The 21,861-nt window shown below is 42.6% G+C and overlaps 1 protein-coding gene across 1 annotated transcript in view; it reads right to left on the bottom strand.

Annotated features, from left to right (window-relative positions):
* Positions 1-1,944: 1,944 nt before the first annotated feature.
* slc3a1 (solute carrier family 3 member 1) overlaps positions 1,945-21,861 on the bottom strand; it is a 31,606-nt gene continuing 11,689 nt past the window's right edge. The window contains exons 6-10 of the mRNA XM_033025521.1: positions 16,690-16,814; positions 10,269-10,470; positions 5,360-5,542; positions 3,458-3,580; positions 1,945-2,978 (exon numbers count right to left, since the gene is read on the bottom strand). Of these exons, the coding sequence (XP_032881412.1) occupies positions 2,538-2,978; positions 3,458-3,580; positions 5,360-5,542; positions 10,269-10,470; positions 16,690-16,814 (1,074 nt within the window). The 3' untranslated portion in view covers positions 1,945-2,537. The remainder of the gene's footprint in view (positions 2,979-3,457; positions 3,581-5,359; positions 5,543-10,268; positions 10,471-16,689; positions 16,815-21,861) is intronic.

Raw genomic sequence — 21,861 nt, 5'->3', positions numbered from 1 at the left:
TGAGTGCTAGACTGCTCAACCTCTCTCTACAGCTCATGCTCTTTAGTCCGGGCAACATCCTTGTAAATCTTCTCTGCACTCTTTCCAGCTTGACAACATCAATCCCATACCATGGTGCCCAAAACAGAACACAACACTCCAAATGCGGCCTCACCAACATCATCCATCAACCATTCCTCAGCCCACCTGCCCAACCGATCAAGACCCTACTGTACTTTTTGACAACCATCTTCACTATCTGCAGTACCACTCACTTTTGTGTCATCTGTAAATTTGCCAACCATACTATGTACTTTCTCATCCAAATCATTGATGTAGATGATGAACAGTAATGGGCTCAGCAACAAATCCTGAGGCACGCCACAAGTCACAGGCCTCCAGTCCGAAAAGCAACCTTCCACCATCACCTACTTACTTCCACGAAGCCTATTTTCTATCCATTCAGCCATTTCTCCTTCCATCTCATGGCATCTAACCTTCCAGAGCAGCCTACCATGCGGAACCTTGTCAAATGCCTTACTAAAATCCACGTATACAATGCCTGCACCTATGCCTTCATCAACATCCTCAAAAAACTCAGATTTGTGAGCCACAACCTCCCAGGTGCAAAACCATGTTGACGATCCCTAATCAGCCGTTGTCCATCGAAGTTAATGTATATCTTGTCCCTCAGAATACTCTCTAGTAACTTTCTGACCACAGATGTAAAGCTATATTGCGATAATACATAACTGCCAATACTTTCACATATTTGGAAGCATTCATCATAGCCCTGAGCAAACATCCTATCTTCAGGATGTTTTCTGTAATTAACAGAAAAGTGGCATGTTGAAAATAGGAAAGTGTTCTCAGCTGAGTGGCCATAAGCTCTAACCATTGCAACCACTTAGAAATAAATTTCAAAAATGTTTACAAATGTCAGTAAAATCTAATTAAGGGCAAGCAAAAATCCTTGAATATAACCTGTCCTCTTCAACAGAGCTGCTGTAGAGGTGGTCAACAGGTTCAAGATCGTAGGCATCCATATCATCATCAACCTAACCTGATACCTTCAGACTGATCAAGAAAGAGCACCAGCATACTTATTTTCTTAGGTATCTGAGAGGATTTGGCATGTCCAGGAAGATTCCCTTTAACTTCTACAGATATGTGATAGAAAGTATACTGAAGGGGTGCATCTCAACCTTCTGTGGCAATTGCTCTGCTCCCAACTGTCTGAACCTGCAGAGAGTGGAGAACACAGCCCTGTCCAATACAGATTCTTCCTTCCTTCCTTCCATCCCACCCATCTTCACTGTGCATTGCATAAGGGGAACTGAAGTATTGTCCATGATGCCTAGCACCCTGGCCATCCCTTTTCTCTATCTGTGAACAGATGCAGAAGCTTCAAAGTTCAGAAGTACAGACTTAAGAACAGCTTCCCCACAATTATCACACTCTCAACCAATCACCTCTTTCACACCCCATTCTCAGAGATGCAATCATGTACTCTTACTATTAACCCTCTACCTGATTTTGTTATTGAACTCTTTTTTATTGCACCATTCTTTACACCATTCTGCTGTTCTGCGCTCACAATTGTATTTATCATTGCCATAAATACTGTTTACGCTGAGTTTCATGTGAATAAGGAATTATATTGCACACTGGTGTATATGACAAATAATAGCCCTGTCCCACGGTACGAGTTCATTCCAAGAGCTCTCCTGAGTTTAAAAAAAAATCAAACTCGTGGTAAGCACAGAGAATGAACGTAGCAGGTACTCGGAGCTCGGGGACGTCTCTTAGCGGCTCGTAACGCTAACAGCGGGTACTCGGGAAGACTTGCTAACGGCAGGTAAGCACGGGAAGACTCGTGAAGATTTTTCAACATGGTAGGGTATTGGTTTTTTCATAAATGAAAAACAAGAAGAATATTTATTTAACATGTTGAAAAATGTCCACGAGAGCCCCGAGTACCGACGAGTGGCCACTAACGTAAATCTCCGAGTTCGAATCAGGGCAAACTCGGGAGAGCTCTTGGAATGAACTCGTACCGTGGGACAGGGCTTTAACTAATTCAGTTGTAGTACCAAACAACACAATTCATGATTATTCTCAATTCAATGATAAAGAAAATCGACTGAAGGAATTGAAACAGAGATTTGAGATATGTGCACAAAATTGTGTAGCAACAATATATGCACACGTTGAACAAAGGAAAATTAAGGTATGGTTTGCGAGTGCAGGTGCTGGGTCTGGACTACTTAACCAGTTTTATCTATTGGCATGAGGTATTAAAAGGGTGATGTTAGTGTGCTTGGAGTCATACAATAAAGCTAGATTAGTGAGGGGACTTGGAATTTCAAGATGTTAGATCCGAACATACACTTTCGGCAGATGAGAAACTTAAACAGAATTGAATATAGCATGCAAAAATGTAGATTATTAGTGGGGTTTATTTTCATAGATCAAAAACAAGTAGCGTAGTTATTTAACGTTGTTTCCTGTACCACTAATTGATTAATCTACAGAACATCTGTAAAAAATGTTAAAACTTAACAGTTCTTGTATAATAAACCAAGTGAAGACAAATAACATGCTTTCTGTGAAATGTAGCACTTATCTTTGAATTCCACCATGTTGTGTACTGGATTGTGCGTTCTGTATTCCAATACAAGACCTTCTCCAGCACTAGTTACAATGGATGCTGTCTGAACCTTATTTCCCTTTTTATTAGAGTCAGTACCAAGTCTTGCGTTTGCTTCTTTGGGTAAATATGGAACTTTGCTTGCCAGATTAATCACTGAAGCTTTACCAAAGTTTAACACAATCAAGAAGGCAGAATCCAACCCATCCAGCTCTCTCACATATGCAAACACATCCGTATCATTCCAAATGTAACACATCCATCCCCGGTGGATAGGCAATTCTTTCTGGCGAAGAAAGCTAAGCTCACGGTATAGGTTCAGGCTGGAGTTCTGTTCTTTCTTTTCAACCTGTCAAAGTAATTATAAAAGAAATATTGCACTGAGGAAGTTTAGATTAGTATAATCATAATTCTGCATGAATCACAAGCCCTCAACAACATCAATAATAGTGTAGGTGTAGATAGCAGAAAAAAGGAACTGCAGATGCTGGTTCACCAAGGAAAGACACAAAATGCTGGAGTAACTCAGCAGGTCCGGCAGCATCCCTGGAGAACATGGATAGGTGAGGTTTCAGGTTGGGATCCTTCTTCAGACTGAAGGGTCACGACACAAAACATCACCTTTCCATGTTCTCCAGGGATGTTGCCTGGCCCGCTGAGTTCCTCTAGCATTTTGTGGCTTTGTCCTAAAGTGTAGATAATTGGCTGAGGGATCTTTCTTTTAATTTCTGACTTTATTATTATTCAAATCCTTCAACAGTTCCATTTTAGTCATTGCTTTACATGATTGGCTTTGGTGTAAATAATATGAAAAGTTGTCTCTCTTACTTCCACATTTACCGTCATGTAGTTGGAGTGGATGGACAGCCATGTTTTGTTTGCTGTGCTGAAGCCAGCATTGGCACTAGTATCCCACTGCATTGGTGAGCGCTGTGGATCTCGATTTTGTGTCTGCAACAACATTTGGATAAACTGTCAGCTATTTTATTATTCTGAACTCTTTTCTATGTAAAACACTTATAAAGTTTGTTCATATTACTTCATTTCGAATTGTTGTTTCTATAGTACAAATGAAGTAGAACACAAACAATGCAGAGTACAGGTCCTCCACCGATTTTACAGCAACTGATGGTCCTACAATCCTTCAATCCAGACAAAATTATGAGAGCGCACTTGAAATTCTGCTTAGAAGGCCCCCTGAAAATATGGCACCTAGGCCGGGTGAGGCAGTCGATCTCAATCTCATCAGGATTTCCACGGCCGATCAGCAGAGTGAATTTGCCTTCTGCAGCCAGGGCTCTAGAACACCGGTCCAGCTGGAGCCATTAGATCCATTCCCATTGCTTACTTCTGAGGCCAACTTTGCAGACCATTGTCACGGCCCTTCAGTGATCTAGGCAGACAGTTCCAGTACCATTCAACTTCTAAGAGACAGTGACCTCTATTTGGACCGGCAAAACAGATAATCCAGCTAGACTCTGGAACCAAGTGTGCTGGAAAATCAGTGGTGGTCCTGCATATTAACCCCGAGTTGACATTGTCAGCCATTTACGAACCAAAAAGATTTCATGCTTTTGTCAAGTTGGATGCAAATTATGGATTTATATTTTAGTTTCTGTTGAAATGTAAAAACATTTACACAGTATTAATGCTTCATCTGTCTTGCAAATTGAGGAATTTATCAAATAAATTAGGTGTCTATCTGTAGGTAAGTACCCATGCCACACATTTGAAGGTGACACTATGTTAGAGGAATTTTATTTGGGTATTTTAGAGACCAAACAGATAGGTGAGCAGCCTGGTTTAGTTTAGGGATACAGCGCGGAAACAGGCCCTTCGGTCCACCGAGTCTGCACTGACCAGCGATCCCCGCACATTAATGCCCCTGTCCCACTAATGGTCGAAAGTGGTTTCCGCTTCTTCTATGTTCCGGCGATTATTTCAAAAAATTCAAAACCAGCCGCGACTAAAAATAGGTTGCCATTTAAAAAATCAATCATTTTTTAGTCGAAGCCAGTTGCGATGCTAGTTGAAGGTGGTTGCCGGAGGTTGCAGGTAGTGGAAGGCCGATTTTTAAAACGGCAACCTATTTTTAGTCGCGACTGGTTTTTAATTTTTTGAAATAATCGCCGGAACATAGAGGAAGCGGAAACCACTTTCGACCATTAGGGAGACTGACAAAAACCTCCGGGAACCGCATGGAAACCTTGGGTGGGGCGCAAAGTCTCCAGAGGTTTCCGTTCAGGTTTCCTGAGTGGGACAGCGGCATTACACTACCCTACACTAAGGACAATTTACATTTATACCAGACCAATTAACCTACAAACTTGTGCATCTTTGGATTGTGGGAGGAAAACGAATATCTTGGAGAAAACCCATGCAGGTCACGGGGAGAACGTACAAACTCCATACAGACAAGCACCCATAGTCAGAATCAAACCGGGGTCTCTGGCACTGCAAGGCAGTAGCTCTGCCGCTGCGCCTCTGCTGCCCTGGCATTATCTTAGTGACATTCGATGAACTTAATTGGCCAGCCTTAGACATTCATAAGATACCTACTACAAATTGAATGAAGCCTGCTGGAACCCATGTAGGTCTGTTACATCCAACAAGTAGAAGTTATCGTACAAGCAATTTGTATTAAATTGGACTCAAGCTCCTAAATACAAAAGATCATTGGTCTAACTCGCTAAATGTTTTTTAAAAATTGATATACAGTTTTGTACTTACAGGATCAAATTTTCCAAAAGGATCTTGAATCTCATCTTCAGGTACATGTATATTCTCCATTCCCAATTCTTCCCCATAGTAAGTGGTAGGAGTTCCAGGAAGCGTCATCAGAAGCATATTAACAACGTCAGTATACAGCACACCAATGCGGGAAGCAACACGTGAATTGTCATGATTTCCTACCTAAAAGTCAAAAACATTCTTTTAAATAACATCAAAACAAACAACCATACAAAATTTGAAAACTGAATAACAATACCTAGGGTATAACATTGACCACACACCTTTGAATGAAATTGTAAGAAATCCTAAAATTCAATTTTGTTATTCAGCCTACAATTTGTCTTGATTTTAACCCTGGAACTAGACCACTATTTTCTTCAAATTGATCCTTTTATTTACCAAATAAGCCATCACTTGAGATCAACAAAGTATAGGTTTATTTCAACTATCCTGGTGAAATAGGAGATGTTTTGCATTATAGATGCACATTCACCCCTAACAGAATCCCATTCCATTCACTTCTCAAGGCGATTTATACAAGTTAGTGAGAAAATACATGGCAGATGCAGAACTGATATTCAATAGGGTGGGAACAACAGAAAAGTGGAGTATCTATTACATGGTGATAGATGGGAAAATGTTGATGTACCTGTGGGTTATGCAAGTGAAACAAGTGGTTAAGGTGGCAAATAATATACAAGCAATCCCCTTGTTACAGCAGTAAGGGCAATGGGAATTTGCCCTTCAAAATTAACAATTCACCACCAAAGACCTGGGATATGGCATAAAAACGCACATGAAATTTATATGAAAAAATTAACTTTTTTTCAACTCGCACTTCATGTATCAACAGGTGACACAGCATTGTGTTACAGAAAATCATGATATCGACCATTATTTAAGAATGCAAACATCCCCTTATCTGCACCATCTTAACATGGGGGTTACCTGTATTGGCTTCAATGCAATAAGTTTTAAGTACAGGAGCAAGGAAGTACAGCAATTATTATTCAGGGCCTTGATGAGATCACATCTGAAGTGTGTACTTTGGTCCTAATCCAGAATATACTCGCAGCAAAACCTACCGGTAGGTAAAATGCCCGCTAAACCTTATTAAACGTTGAGTGACTTCTTAAAGGTGTCTCCCCTCCTCTCCCCTTATGGTCTGGATAGACTTCCCATTTACAGAACCAACCTTTCCTAGGCGAGGTTGTAGAGCAATCCGGCCCAATCAGTGTTTTAGTTGTGCAGGACTAGGGCACTGGAGTCGGTCGTGTCCCATGAGAGAATATCATCAGGAAGAAAGGGGATAGAAAAGGAGGTCACGGGGTCACGGAAACTGATGCATTCCAAGAGGGCACCGAGGCTCCTGTGAGCCTGAAGGTAGAGAAAGGGGACACTGGCAGGGGGATCAGGGGGAAGAGTGATTCCAACATTCCAACTGTTAACTGCTAACTGGCAGGTAGCCCTGACCTGCCAGTTAGCAGCAATACAATATGATAAAATTAAAAGGTGGCCTCATCTGGCCTAAGAAACAGTACTGTACATTAAACAGGAACATCACCCCTTCCAAAGAGGAAAAGATGCATCGAATCTGACTCTCAGAGAACTCTCACTAAAGGAGGAAGTACGACAAGGAAACATAGTAGCTAGCGTGGGAGTGGATAACAACTGAGGAATGGAAATGGCACTAGGGAGAGAAGAAACAAACTTACCGTGCAGGAGGAATGGGAATGGGGAAAATAAGATATTGAACTAATGTATTGCTGAGATTTGTTGCCTGCAGGACAGTATGTCAACAAGAGACTATCTGGGGAGTGGGGTGATAGAATGCACAGACCCCTAAGAACGGGAAGAAGACAGCGAAAGGTAATGTAGCTCCCCAGAAAAAGGTGACCAGCTAGGAAGAATTGATACAGTCCTGCCCCTTTAAGACATTTGGGTAGGCCAGCAGGCAGAGCGACGTACTCCTCAGTATCTCCACTCCGTAGTAACTGACTCCATCATCAGAAAGGAGGAAGAAAATGACCTACCGTAGTGCTCAACTTTAATATCACCTAGCTACTGGAGAAAGAAAAGGAAGGAGAATAAAGGACACCTCACTCTAAAGGACTGATTTCAAATAAAATATGTCACTGTAGTTTGGAGTAGAATACCTGAATTGCGTCCAAATTATGGGGTTTAGAAATAAAGCCTCGAAAATGTACGATGAATTGGAGGGACTTTAAAAATGTTCAAGATTTGGAATAGACTTGTGGAATCTGACAGGACTAATTGGAGTTTGATTATTAACTGACATTGTTATTATCTCGTCCTCAGAAAGGCGGACAAAGATGGAAATAATTGTTCAAAGGGCATCAAGGAAGAAAGGGGATGTTACCAGAACTTGGGAAGATCTGGTAACATGGAATTACTTAGGGGAAATGAGAGTTGGAATTAAAATTGAGAGTAAAATTGGAATTAAACTTGGAACTTAAAATGGGAATTGGAATATAATTGGACATGGTCAAAAGAGGAACTGTGGGCAACAGGACTTCCCTTTGAGAGACCGGATTAAGAAATTATTCAGTAGTTGAGAACTGTAAAAGCGAGAACCCCTCGACAACGAACGAAGCCAATAGAATAAAAGCGAGAACCCCTAGACAGAGAATGAAGCCAGCATAGTAAGAGCTAATAGAGTAGAGAACCAACATAGTGGAGAATTAGCATAGTAACTAGTTACCATAGTGAAGAGTGCATACATAAAATGAGAGAGAATGGAGGACAGACTTGGTTAACTGTAGGAGGAAACTTGGATTGTATTGGGAATGGCAGAGCCGATGTGTATTCGCCCAATGGATTTGAATTGTTTAACCCTCGATGGTAAAGAGGCTTATATTATCAAGGTGGAAAGAAATTGTCCCTGGATTTGGCATTTTTGATTGGGCTTAGGATGAAATTAAAAGTAAAATAAATTGATTGTTTAAATTTGAACAGCTGGGAATTCCACAGGAATTGGAAGGGAATTGAATTATCGGCTACTTCTTCTTTTTGCGTATGGCGTGCACAGCCAAAAGTTGTAGGACAACTTGTTCTATTTGATCTTATTTGATTGTGCACACCGGGTTGATTGCATTTATCGAAACAGGGCGGACCACGTGAAGGTTGCAATCTTCCACCCCCTATTATCGGCTACAATGCTGTGGAATGAGAAGAGGAAATGGGCACTGAAATTCGAAATAGTAAATTGAAGGCTGCGACTGAATTTGGTTAAATTGGAACATTTATCATGGTTTGCCTCAAATTAGTCACGCCTGTAGGGGAATTTGGACTGAACACAGCTGAAATTTATATGATTATCTGTCACCAGATATACATAGTATAACACCGTGTGAGTATGAAGAAGGCTACTTAGTGTCAATCCTAAAATAATAAAGAGTATGTTAGGGAACAGATAAGAATAGGGATATAGTCAATAGATAATAGAATAGGGATAGGTTCAAGTGAAATAGAAATAACGAATGTGTGGGAAAGCATGAGTGCATGATGGTAACTTGCTTTGTCCCAAGCTTCTTAGGATTTTCTAGGGTTTAGGTTCGACTGTGGAAGGTGATGGAAAACTGGGCAGGAACACGGATGGAGGAAATTCGTGCCCACGAAAACTCGGGATGTGAAGACTCCTCAGACAGAACTTGTGAAGTCATGCCCATGAAAACTTGGGATGCTTGACAAGATTCTGAGAAGAAACATCATCATCTTGTGTTACTGATGGATGGGAAATGTAAAGCACACTTATGTATATCTGGTTAGCTGATTATTGAGTCACTTTGGTTATCATTAATGATGGATTATCATTATGATAAAAGGAAGGAATGTTAATTCTGGCTAAATTGGACCAGCCACGACTTCAAAATGGGGTTAAGTTTCAGGGTTGCTGGGAGATTTGGTCAAATTGGAATTACTCTGTGCAGAGCTGGGACAGGCTGCGAAGAGGTGCCAGAGTGTCTGGAGCTTAGATACAATTTGCAAGCAAAGCTCTGCAAACCCCGTCAATCTGGTGCAAAATGCATAGAATGAATTGTATGGCTGAAAACCAGACACTGAAGAAGGGTTTCGGCCCGAAACGTCGCCTATTTCCTTCGCTCCATAGATGCTGCTGCACCCGCTGAGTTTCCCCAGCAATTTTGTGTACTTTCCAAGTGTTGATTGGATAAGGTGTTGAGCCTTGCCTGGGTTTTCTGTTAATCAGGGTAAATGTTTCCAAGTTGACTTCATCTCGAAGTCCGTTGTGAATACAATGTATTGAACAGTTGTATCATTGGGTTAGGGAAATGCCTGTTATATATGGGGTTAACCGATATCCGTAATTGGGTTATTGAGAGACCACTCCCCCCCCCCCCCCCATGTGGTTCGGCCCCTCGAGGTCCCGGGACCTATAAAAGTCCGCGATCACGAGGCTCAGCGTCGATCTTCTGGAAGAGCGCTCGGGACCACGTAAACTTCTGGAGTGCCTCTGTCTAAGCGAGGCTTAGAGGGCTTGAACAGGCAGACGCGAGGATCGAAACCGCAGTGTGATAGGTACAGTGTGTGATCTGTGACACGCTTTTGGTAAAATAAAATTTAGTTTCAAGTGCTTGATTCAGTGTTTTTACATGAAACTAGACTGGGGGGAACTTAGAAACAAGCAATTATCAAGAGGATCAGTCATGGTCATATTGAAAGGTGGGACGGGCTGGATGGGCTGAATAGCCTGTTTCTGCTGTTATTTTCTTAGGTTTTGGCAAAGAGACAGCTCCATATTAAAATAAAGAGATAGAAAATGCTTATGGAAACAACCTAGCCAATGAGTTGATGAAAATGATAAACCAAAGTATAAAGATCATTGACTATTTGATATATAAAAAAGTGTTTGAACTTCAAGACGTACCACCCAGTTTGGCCATTTTCCTTCTGGCATGTTGTGCATCCAATAATCTACAATTTTAAAAATTCCATTTCCTGACATGTCTTTATCGAGATCAATCAGGTAGAAGTTAAAGGGAAAATCAGCTTCCTGCTGTAACGGTGTTCCATAGTACATCATGGTCTTATAAAGTTCTCCATTATCATAGGATTCAGTCATAATAAATCTGCAGAGATGACATGGGGGAAAAAAGAAGATTCTATACTGTCACAAGAAATCAATTTGCATCGTCTTACCCTTGTGACAATAAACTCCTGAGGTATGAATCAGGTCAGGAATTTCATACGGTCCAGCAGCAGAATTAGGCCATTTGGCCCATCAAGTCTATTCTGCCATTCAAACATGGCTGATCTACCTTTCCCTCAACCCTATTCTCCTGCCTTTGCCCCATAGCCCCTGACATTCTTACGAACCAATAATCTGTCAATCTCCACCTTAAAAATATAAAACGACAACTTCCACTAAAGAAATTCCTTCTCATCAGGATGTAACTAGTAGAGTGGATAAGGGAGAACCAGTGGATGTGTTATATCTGGACTTTCAGAAGGCTTTCGACAAGGTACCACATAAGAGATTAGTATACAAACTTAAAGCACACGGTATTGGGGGTTCAGTATTGATGTGGATAGAGAACTGGCTGGCAGACAGGATGCAAAGAGTAGGAGTAAACGGGTCCTTTTCACAATGGCAGGCAGTGACTAGTGGGGTACCGCAAGGCTCAGTGCTGGGACCCCAGCTATTTATGATATAAATGATTTGGACGAGGGAATTGAATGCAACATCTCCAAATTTGCGGATGACACGAAGCTGGGGGGCAGTGTTAGCTGTGTGGAGGATGCTAGGAGGCTGCAAGGTGACTTGGATAGGCTGGGTGAGTGGGCAAATGCATGGCAAATGCAGTATAATGTGGATAAATGTGAGGTTATCCACTTTGGTGGCAAAAACAGGAAAGTAGACTATTATCTGAATGGTGGCCGATTAGGAAAGGGGAGATGCAACGAGACCTGGGTGTCATGGTACACCAGTCATTAAAAGTAGGCATGCAGGTGCAGCAGGCAGTGAAGAAGGCAAATGGTATGTTAGCATTCATAGCAAAAGGATTTGAGTATAGGAGCAGGGAGGTTCTACTGCAGTTGTACAGGGTCTTGGTGAGACCACACCTGGAGTATTGCGTACAGTTTTGGTCTCCTAATCTGAGGAAGGACATTCTTGCCATAGCGGGAGTACAGAGAAGGTTCACCAGACTGATTCCTGGGATGTCAGGACTTTCATATGAAGAAAGACTGGATAGACTCGGTTTGTACTCGCTAGAATTTAGAAGATTGAGGGGGGATCTTACAAAATTCTTAAGGGGTTGGACAGGCTAGATGCAGGAAGATTGTTCCCGATGTTGGGGAAGTCCAGAACAAGGGGTCACAGTTTAAGGATAAGGGGGAAATCTTGTAGGACCGAGATGAGGAAAACATTTTTCACACAGAGAGTGGTGAATCTGTGGAATTCTCTGCTACAGAAGGTAGTTGAGGCCAGTTCATTGGCTATATTTAGTCAAGTCAAGTCAAGTCAAGTGAGTTTATTGTCATGTGTCCCTGTATAGGACAATGAAATTCTTGCTTTGCTTAAGCACACAGAAAATAGTAGGCATTTACTACAAAACAGATAAATGTGTCCATATACCATGTTATAAATATATACACACATGAATAAATAAACTGATAGTGCAAATAACAGAAAGTGGTTGGTAAAAATCAGAGTTTTGTCCGAGCCAGGTTTAATAGCCTGATGGCTGAGGGGAAGTAACTATTCCTGAACCTGGTTGTTGCAGTCTTCAGGCTCCTGTACCTTCTACCTGAAGGTAGCAGGGAGATGAGTGTGTGGCCAGGATGGTGTGGGTCTTTGATGATACTGCCAGCCTTTTTGAGGCAGCGACTGCGATAAATCCCCTCGATGGAAGGAAGGTCAGAGCCGATGATGGACTGGGCAGTGTTTACTACTTTTTGTAGTCCTTTCCTTTCCAGGGCGCTCAAATTGCCGAACCAAGCCACGATGCAACCGGTCAGCACGCTCTCGACTGTGCACCTGTAGAAGTTAGAGAGAGTCTTCCTTGACAATCCGACTCTCCGTAGTCTTCTCAGGAAGTAGAGGCGCTGATGTACTTTTTTGATGATTGCATTAGTGTTCTCGGACCAGGAAAGATCTTCAGAGATGTGCACGCCCAGGAATTTGAAGTTCTTGACCCTTTCAACCATCGACCCGTTGATATAAATGGGGCTGTGGGTCCCCCTCCTACTCCTTCCAAAGTCCACAATCAGTTCCTTGGTTTTGCTGGTGTTGAGGGCCAGGTTATTGCGCTGGCACCATATGGACAGTTGCTCGATCTCTCTTCTGTACTCTGACTCATCCCCATCAGTGATACGCCCCACAACAGTGGTGTCGTCAGCGAACTTGATGATGGAGTTCGCACTGTGGTTCGCTACGCAGTCATGGGTATAGAGTGAGTACAGCAGGGGGCTGAGCACGCAGCCTTGAGGTGCTCCCGTGCTGATTGTTATTGAGGCTGACACATTTCCACCAATACGAACAGACTGTGGTCTGTGGACGAGGAAGTCAAGGATCCAGTTGCAGAGGGATGCGCAGAGACCCAGTTCTGAGAGTTTGGTAACCAGTTTGGAGGGGATGATTGTGTTAAATGCCGAGCTGTAATCAATGAATAACAGCCTGACATATGAGTTTTTGTTGTCCAAGTGGTCCAGTGCGGAGTGGAGGGCCAGCGAGATCGCATCCACCGTTGATCTGTTGTGGCGGTATGCGAACTGCAGTGGGTCCAGGTTTTTGTCGATGTAGGAGTTGATTTGCTCCATGATCAACCTCTCAAAGCACTTCATCACCACCGGCGTTAGTGCCACTGGTCGATAGTCATTGAGGCAAGTCACCTTACTCTTCTTGGGCACTGGTATAATTGATGGATTTAAGAGGGAGTTAGATGTGGCCCTTGTGGCTAAAGGGATCAGGGGGTATGGAGAGAAGGCAGGTACAGGATACTGAGTTGGATGATCAGCCATGATCATATTGAATGGCGGTGCAGGCTCGAAGGGCCGAATGGCCTACTCCTGCACCTATTTTCTATGTTTCTATCTCCTTTCTGGGGTCAAGGAAAGAGCGTTCACGTCGCGGCCCTGTTTCAACCAATCTTTCCACCACCACGCACAAGAAGCACAAGAAGCACAAGACAGACACCATTGTGCAGATGCCGAGAAGTGTGTTCAGCTCTTGCTGAACAACTTCTAATCTTGTGTGTGGACTCGATAAGAAGAAGAATCTCCTTTCTAAAGGTATGTCAGCAAAGTAAGGCTATGGCTCATTTGAGCAAAAGGCTGAATCATGCTCGATTCAAACTAGCTTGCATTCACTGCTTGCAGAGTCCTGCAGCCACATATTCTTGCCCAATGGGTCCAAGTATCCACACTCCTAGTGAAGCAAATCAGTCTACAAGTATGCCCTGTCAGCCAGCAGACTCCAGTGTCTTGACCCCAGATTGACCCATTTACATATCTCCGATCAGAGACATAAGCAGCTCAAATGGATTTAACTGATTAAATTAAAAATGAAAGCTTCAAAACATACAAGTGATAGATTGAAAAGAAAAACCACTAACTTTCAGAGCCAGTGGTAGACACCCCATTCAGTACTGAGTCCAGCAGCAGGGATAGATCGAACACACTGGCATCTGACCTCCAACTTGTTTCCAAGTTCATAATACAATGCACAGGTACTGACTTCAAGAACTAACTGACCACAGCAAGTAGCTAGCAGGAGATTCTTTAGGCAAGCAAATGTTGATTCCTATCTTTAATATATGATCAACTTTGGTATTAAACTATAACTGTGCAAGTCCATAAACACATAATGAATGAGAATTCCTGATTGCTTGATCTTGCTTTGATTATGAATTTATAGTATTTCTAAAAGTTACAAGCTGTAAAGGCAGCTGCCATTCCTAGGGAAATAAATAATTAATCAATCATGACCCGAATCAATGGCTATCCGTCACTCCAGATCCTCTGGCTAGTACATCAGGAAGATTGTTTGTGTCCTCGTTAGTGAAGACGGATCCAAAGGCAGCGAATCCAATAAATCCCTTCGATGGTGGAGAGGTCAGAGCCGATGATGGACTGGGCAGTGTTCACAACTTTTTGCAGTCATTTCCGCTCCTGGGCGTTCAAGTTGCCGAACCAAGCCACGATGCAACCAGTCAATATGCTCTCTACTGCACACCTGTAAAAGTTCAAGAGAATCCTCTCTGACATACCGAATCTCCATAATCTTCTCAGTAAGTAGAGGCGCTGATGTGCTTTATTTATAATTGCATCAGTGTGCTGGGTCCAGGAAAGATCTTCCGAAATATACATGCCCAGGAATTTGAAGGTTTTGACTCCCTCCACCGTCGTCCCGTTGATATAAACAGGATTGTGGGTCCTCATCTTTCCTCTTTCAACATCCACAATCAGTTCATTGGTTTTACTGATATTGAGCTGTAGTGCTGGCACCATTTGGTCAATCAGTCGATCTCACTTCTATACACTGACCCATCACCATCTGTAATTCGTCCAATAACGGTGGTGTCATTGGCAAACTTGAAGATGGAGTTTGCACTGTGTCCGGCTACACCGTCATGAGTATAGAGTGAGTACAGCAGGGGGCTGAGCACGCAGCCTTGAGGTACTGATTGTTAATGAGGAAGAAGTATTTCTGCAAATTTGAACAGACTGGTCTGTGGATGAGGAAGTCGAGGATCCAATTGCAAAGGGATGCGTAGAGACCCAGTTCCGTGAGCTTGGTAACCAGCTTTTTTAATTATTTTTTTTAATTAAAAATATTTATTCAAATATTAAAATAATATATACAGTACAGTAAAAAACAAAACAGAACCCACCACCGTAATACATGACAAACGAAAACTATCTTACAATCCTTGTCAAAGATACATTCTGCCTGGCGCCGTGACTCGCAGATGGCCAACCAGGACACCCTCGGCTCTACCCTCTCCCATACGCACAGGGTGTCCAAAGATGAGGATGGTGGGTGAGAGGCGCAGCCAGAAGGCAAGGAGCAGCTCCTTTAGATAATGGAACAGGGGCTGCAATCTCACACACTCCATATACACGTGGCGTATATTCATGTGGCCAATGTTCCCTGGATACTTTCAAGAGAGAGCTAGATAGAGCTCTTAAAGATAGCGGAGTCAGGGGATATGGAGAGAAGGCAGGAACTGGGTGGATTGTGGATTGTACTGATTGTGGATGATCAGCCATGATCACAATGAAGGCGGTGCTAGCTCGAAGGGCCAAATGGCCTATTGTCTATTAGAACACAGACTCTTCCAGCCCGCAAAAGTGGCAGGCAGCTGGCGAGTCTGTGAACCGCGAGAGTTGCAGGGTACTCTTCAGTGCAGCACCCTCCACCCCAGGTCCCTGGTAACCAGCTTTTTTAATTAAATCAAAAATAATTTATTTAATTACTATGACGATACAAAACAAAACCGTGGTGACACACCCACCACCATATTACAAAATCACCAAATTATTCAGACACTAAATTTTCAAACAACTACGTAACAAATATATAAATAACTACAATACAACTATGTCCCTCTCTAACACCACCAAGCTGCGGACATAATCCCGGTAAAGGGGCAAGCATCTGGCTCGGGCAAAGCCCTCTACTGCCTGGCGCCGTGACTTGCAGATGGCCAACCAGGACATCTTCGGTCCTACCCACTCCCTAAATCCCGTCACCGGTCCTTCGGTCGCGGACAGCAAAGCCACTCTTCTCCCTACGGACCCTAGGTGCAGTGGCGGTGCTCCTTGCCCTCCGGACCCTGGCTACAAGGGACACTCTACTGGTCCCTCTACCCTCACCAGGATGACGCTGCTCTTCGCCTTGGCGTCCTTGTCCAGATTGTCCAAGAAGGACCTGAGCTGACGCCAGTTGTTCCTCTGGTAACCTGCTGTTTGTTTGTTTGTTTGTTTGTTTGTTTGTTGTTTTTTTGGGGGGTTTTAATTTTTTAAATTATTATTATTAATTGAATGGCAGAGTAGATCAGATGGGCCGAATGGCCTTATTCTACTTACACTTATGACCGTAGGACAATCAAACCTGAAACATTGACAGAATGTTGCGTGAAAAGATGTTGTCTTCCCTGTTCTGCTGGTTCCAGCAAGAGACTCTTCCAGTGCCGTAACAAACATCCTCTATTAATACTATCACCATGGACCCATTGGCTTTGCTGTCTCACCCACCTAGATGTGAACATTTATTGCATGAGCCCACCTTTGAGCAGCTCAAAGAGTTTCAGCAAACTGGCATATAGGTACAAGTCATTCCTTACCTGTATCTGCCTGGTTCTGTACTGAACTCATTCAAAACATGTCGCCAGCTGCGGACAATGTCATGTATTCCCACTTGTGTGGTTGTGTAATCGTGATATAGCTCATTATATGATGTGATGTTACTCTGGAAATTTAAATTAAAACATTTCATTAATACAGTAGTCAGAGTACCATATAAAAGTTATGAATAGTAGTTAGTACAGACTGCAGGACATGGAGTTATGCAGCACGGAAACAGGCCTTTCAGCCAAGCACATCCATGCCGACCAAGATGCCCCACCTAAACTTATCCCATTCAGCAGCATTTGCCCCATAACCCTCCAAAGCAGATACATTTTTTAATCATCCCTGTTTTTATTCCTTGGTTAGGCCAGAATTAACCGCCATCTTGACCCAAAGGACTTTGCAGTGAAGATTTATCTGCACTGCTATTAGATTGGTATTTCCAAATTTTGACTGAGCAATGACAAAAAATGATGATGTAATTCCAGGAAAGGATTGTGCATGATTGTAAGGGGAATCGCTTAACCTTGTCCTTCTGGGAAGTAGAGGTTGTAGGCTTGTAAGCTGACAGCAAAAGAATTCCTGGCTAGTTGTTGAAGCTCATTTTACAGATAATACAGTGCAGCCACATTAGTCTATTGGTAGTTCCTGTTCATTCTGGATGCGGTTGAACATGCTGATTATTTTTGGGAATGCATTCATCTTGGCAACTGGAGAGAATTCCATCACATTCTTGCCAGCAGGCCAACTAATTCCGGAATACAAGCCTTCTACACAACAGCTGGTCCCATAGTCTTTGTTAGATGTATACGAACAAACATTATTGATATAACGTGCAAAATTGAATCAGCTGAGGTGCTTCTTTTGGATCACGGAAATAGTAAATTCAGAGATAATTAATGACTCAGCCGCAGGCCATTCGGCCCATTGCATCTGTGCCATTGGAAAAGATGCCTAAACTCATCCCATCTTTCAGTACACAGTCCATAATGCAGCAGGTCACATTTGCTCACATATATAGCACATAGAACACTACATCACAGGACAGGCCCTGCGGCCCATAATATCTGCGCCAAGCATAATGCCAAGTTCAGCTAATCTCCTTTGCCTACACGTGCTCTACATCTATCTGTTCTCTGCATATCCATTGTCTATCTAAAAACCTCTCAAATGCTGTGATGGTGTCTGCTTCCAACAATCCTGGCACCACGTTCCAGGTATCCACCACTTCTGTGTAAATAGCCTTGCTCCACACATGTATAAGTGTTAATACCGTTTAAATGTGACTTCTATCTCCATTAGCCATTCATGCAGGAATTTAAAGAACCCTGTAGCCCTCTGGGTGAAAACCTCTCTCACTTAAAACACTTAATTCTGAAACCAATCTGCTAGTGATTCCCAGAGTAAATACAAAACATGGGAAAGCAGGATTTAGTTACTATGCATCAAATAGCTGGAATAAACTTCCTGAAGATTTAAGACTTGCCTCAACTTTGACCACTTTTAAAACAAGACTGAAAACTTTTATGTTTACTTTAGCTTTCAGCTAAATCTTAACTAAATTGCACTTTTAACTTTTGCACCTTTTTTTAATGCATTTTTAATTTTGCTTTTCTTTTCTTTTAGTTCTTCTATTTTATTTCATTTTATTATTTCATTTATTGTATGACATGTTTTTATGTGAAGCACTTTGAGTCTGCCTCGTGTATGAAATGTGCTATATAAATAAAGTTGCCTTGCCTTGCCTTGCCTTACCTTAAATCTAAGCCTCCTCTTCAAATGCAAATATATTCTTTCTCTTTATTTCTTCCAGGCCCCTTCATTTTATGGACCTTAAATAAGTTTCTCCACTTATTCTCAGTTATTTTAAATAACGCTTGCTTCTCCAATCTTCCCCCATTGCCAACACGTTTCCTGCTGTCATCCTGCCATCTTCCATGTAAAATAGTAAGATTAAACGAGAACTTACCAGTTTGAAGTTTGATCTTGATTTTATGAGGAGTTACGATGAGCGATTACGTGAAGAAGGGCCGTCCGTCTGCGTGCGCGTCAATCTTCAAAGCAGCGGTGTTAAATCACAGATAAAAAGAAGACCTGAGAATAGTAAGATTGTGAAAAACTTGAACTTCCATATGACCATGATAATATGAGGGTGGGAGCGGTGGGCACGTAATCGCTCATCGTAACTCCTCATAAAATCAAGATCAAACTTCAAACTGGTAAGTTCTCGTTTAATCTTACTATTTTACTTCGGAGTCACGTGAGTGACTACGTGAAGATTTCAAAGCTCTGTGATTTTACGCCGGTTACGAATCCAAGCGTCACACACTGAATGGATTGACCATGGATGCGTGTAATCATTAAAGCATTCAGACATTACGTAGTTAAGTAAAGAAACTGATGCTTTAAATGAAAGAAAAGTTTTTTTTAAAAGTTACCCCTCCCGACCTTGGGGGGAAACTAAGGGACAGAACTTAAAATGGTACGTGCAAACACCCCCAGTCCGGTTATGGGTTTGTTATAAAAACCGGTGGACCGTTATTTCATTCGTCCATCCTGCAGCCACTAGGATGTCGTTAAGGGGCACGTCCATAGCTCTTGCTGCCGACGTAGATGCAGCCCTGGTGGAGTGAGATTTAACGATATAAATGTTCACTCCTGCTACCGCCATTACCTCCTTTGACCATCTGGAGATGGTTTGAGTTGATACCTTCTGGTGTGGTTTTTTATGGCTGATGAGGACCGATTGTTCTGAGCCGCTGAGGTTCTCCGTAACTCTCAGATAGTGGTGTTAGTACGTTACCACACACACAACCGTTGGTCCTCTGGATATGCCAAGAACTGGATCTCCATCCCTGGCATTCCTGGCCTGCTCTGTTTTATCAGGTTCCTGATTAGGAATGTTATGTTGTTCATATTGGTGGTCATGTAGTCCAACCGTAGCTTTTGCAGTGTCTGGACTCTTTGTCAGCATACCACCTTCAGGGTTAGTTATAGGCGGTCCCCACTGTCAAAGTAGGGTTAGTACCACGCTCACATCCCATGTGTCCGTGTAGCTTGGCCTTGGAGGTATTAAGTTGTAAATTTCCTTCATGAATTTTGTTGTAAAGGGGTGCGTTCCTATCGACCCATGCCCTGCTTCCAGCATCAGATAGGAGGAGAGTGCGCCTCTGGCACTATAGATTGCACTATAACTTTGTTTATAGTTATGGTACAGAGTTGATAGGAACTCCAAGACATCCGTTATCCGAACTGTGTTGTGTTTGTTCGGACAGTCCTATGCCTTGACATGGCCTCCTCAGAATCTGCAGACCAACAAGTTAATACGTTCATGTAGTGGATGATTGCTCCCTGTAACTGGGTTCACTAGGAGGTCCCTGCTCTTGGGTACAGCCATAACTGGCTGGACTATAATTCCCAAAATGTTTTGGGAACCAGGCTTGAGTAGGCCAATCTGGCACTACCAATATGCCTGTGGCTTAGTCTTACTTGATTTTGGTCAAGCATCGGTTTGTGAGACAAATTGGCGGAAAGCATACATAAACATTCCTCCCCAATTGAGGGAGAAAGCATCCACTGCTTTAGCTCCTGGATCCAGCTCGCAGGACACATATCTGGGTAACTGATGGTTTGGTCTAGATGCAAACAGATCAATATCTGGTATGCCAAATCGTGTAGTTATTTTGTTAAATACTGCCCGATTCAACATCAATTCTGTGTTGTTATTAAACATTCGTGATCCAGCGTCTGTCACCGTGTTATATCTACCTCGTAGATAGACCGCTGTAACCCAAATATTCCTCTCAATACACCAGTGCCAAATGAGGTTCGACAATCTGTCGCAAGATACAGATTTTACACCACCCTTGTGATTGATATATGCCACCGCAGTGGTGTTATCAATCTGAATTTGAACAAGCACAGGTTGCATATCGCTACAGAAAACCTTGAGTCCATATTGTGCCCCCAACAATTCTGGGTAATTGATTCCCTGTGTTGGGGAATTACAGACTCCTGCTCATTCCATCTGCCCCCACAGCTCTAGACTGTGTTTGTGGCTCCCCATCCTTAGCCGCTAGCATTGGTCTGAACCACCGATGGCTTTCGAGCAAAATTTCCCTTGAGCTGTCTCTCGTTCGTTATCCACCATAGTTTATCAACAATGGCCTCTGCTGGTAATCCATAGTTTTGCCAATTTGGCCTGCATGTAATCTGAGTGTTCGTTCCTTTGCTCACTGTAAATTCTGGTAATGCAAAGGCCCGTGACTGGAAATGCAGCTACTATTTGCCAATTACACTCGCTGTTTGCCTGATAGATGGCTAGTATTTGACTATCAGATCATAGCAGGCTTACTTAAATCTTGTTGTTTGCCCCTAGGCAAAGTCACCAACATATTTACTGTTTTTAATAGTAAATCCTAGGTAATCAATTACCCTTGTAGGTGTCAATTTTGATTTAACTGGATGGATGAGGTAACCAATTCTTTCAAACAGGGTTTTGGTTTGCTTTGACTGATGCTTCTGCCAATTCTTGGTGACTCCAAATTGAAAATGTCCTCCAAATATGCCATTACTATGTGGTTTTGAGACCTTTGTAGTCCCAGAATTGGTTTCCGTAGTTTAGTCAATAGTCTAGGAGCTGCTGTCAACCCCTTTGGCAGAGCCATGCCATCCAGTTAAACTTCAAATATCTCCTGTTCTTAGTGAATAGACACCGAATAGTATGCATCTTTGAGGTTGATGCATGCCATGTGACCATTTTATAGGAAGCTCCTATAAAACAGTTGTTAGACCATAACAAAATTTTACTGTTCTGAAAGTCTATACTGCACAAACGAGTTAAACCTGGATGAAGTGACATCCTCCATCTGTCACCTGTCCTGGAAGGCAATCCTGCCCATAATACTGGGCCTGCCTCGAAGACAACTCCTGTCCGAGTTCCAAGTCTGCTTGGAACCTATGTATGTTGTGCAGTAAAAATAATCACATGTTGTTATCTGTTTTTTAAACCAGATCTGAAATTCATGTTATTGTCATTTTGAACAAAAACACAAGAGTAAAATTACCAACATGTAACTGGTCCACAATCCCTTGTTTCGGTAAACCCAGACCCACCTACCTCCATGGCTACCGGTGGTCTTGTGGTAAGCCCAAAGGCCCCTGATGCG

Source organism: Amblyraja radiata, chromosome 8 (genome assembly GCF_010909765.2).
Source record: "Amblyraja radiata isolate CabotCenter1 chromosome 8, sAmbRad1.1.pri, whole genome shotgun sequence".
Classification (NCBI taxonomy): domain Eukaryota; kingdom Metazoa; phylum Chordata; class Chondrichthyes; order Rajiformes; family Rajidae; genus Amblyraja; species Amblyraja radiata.
This window is presented reverse-complemented; position numbering and strand designations above follow the sequence as displayed.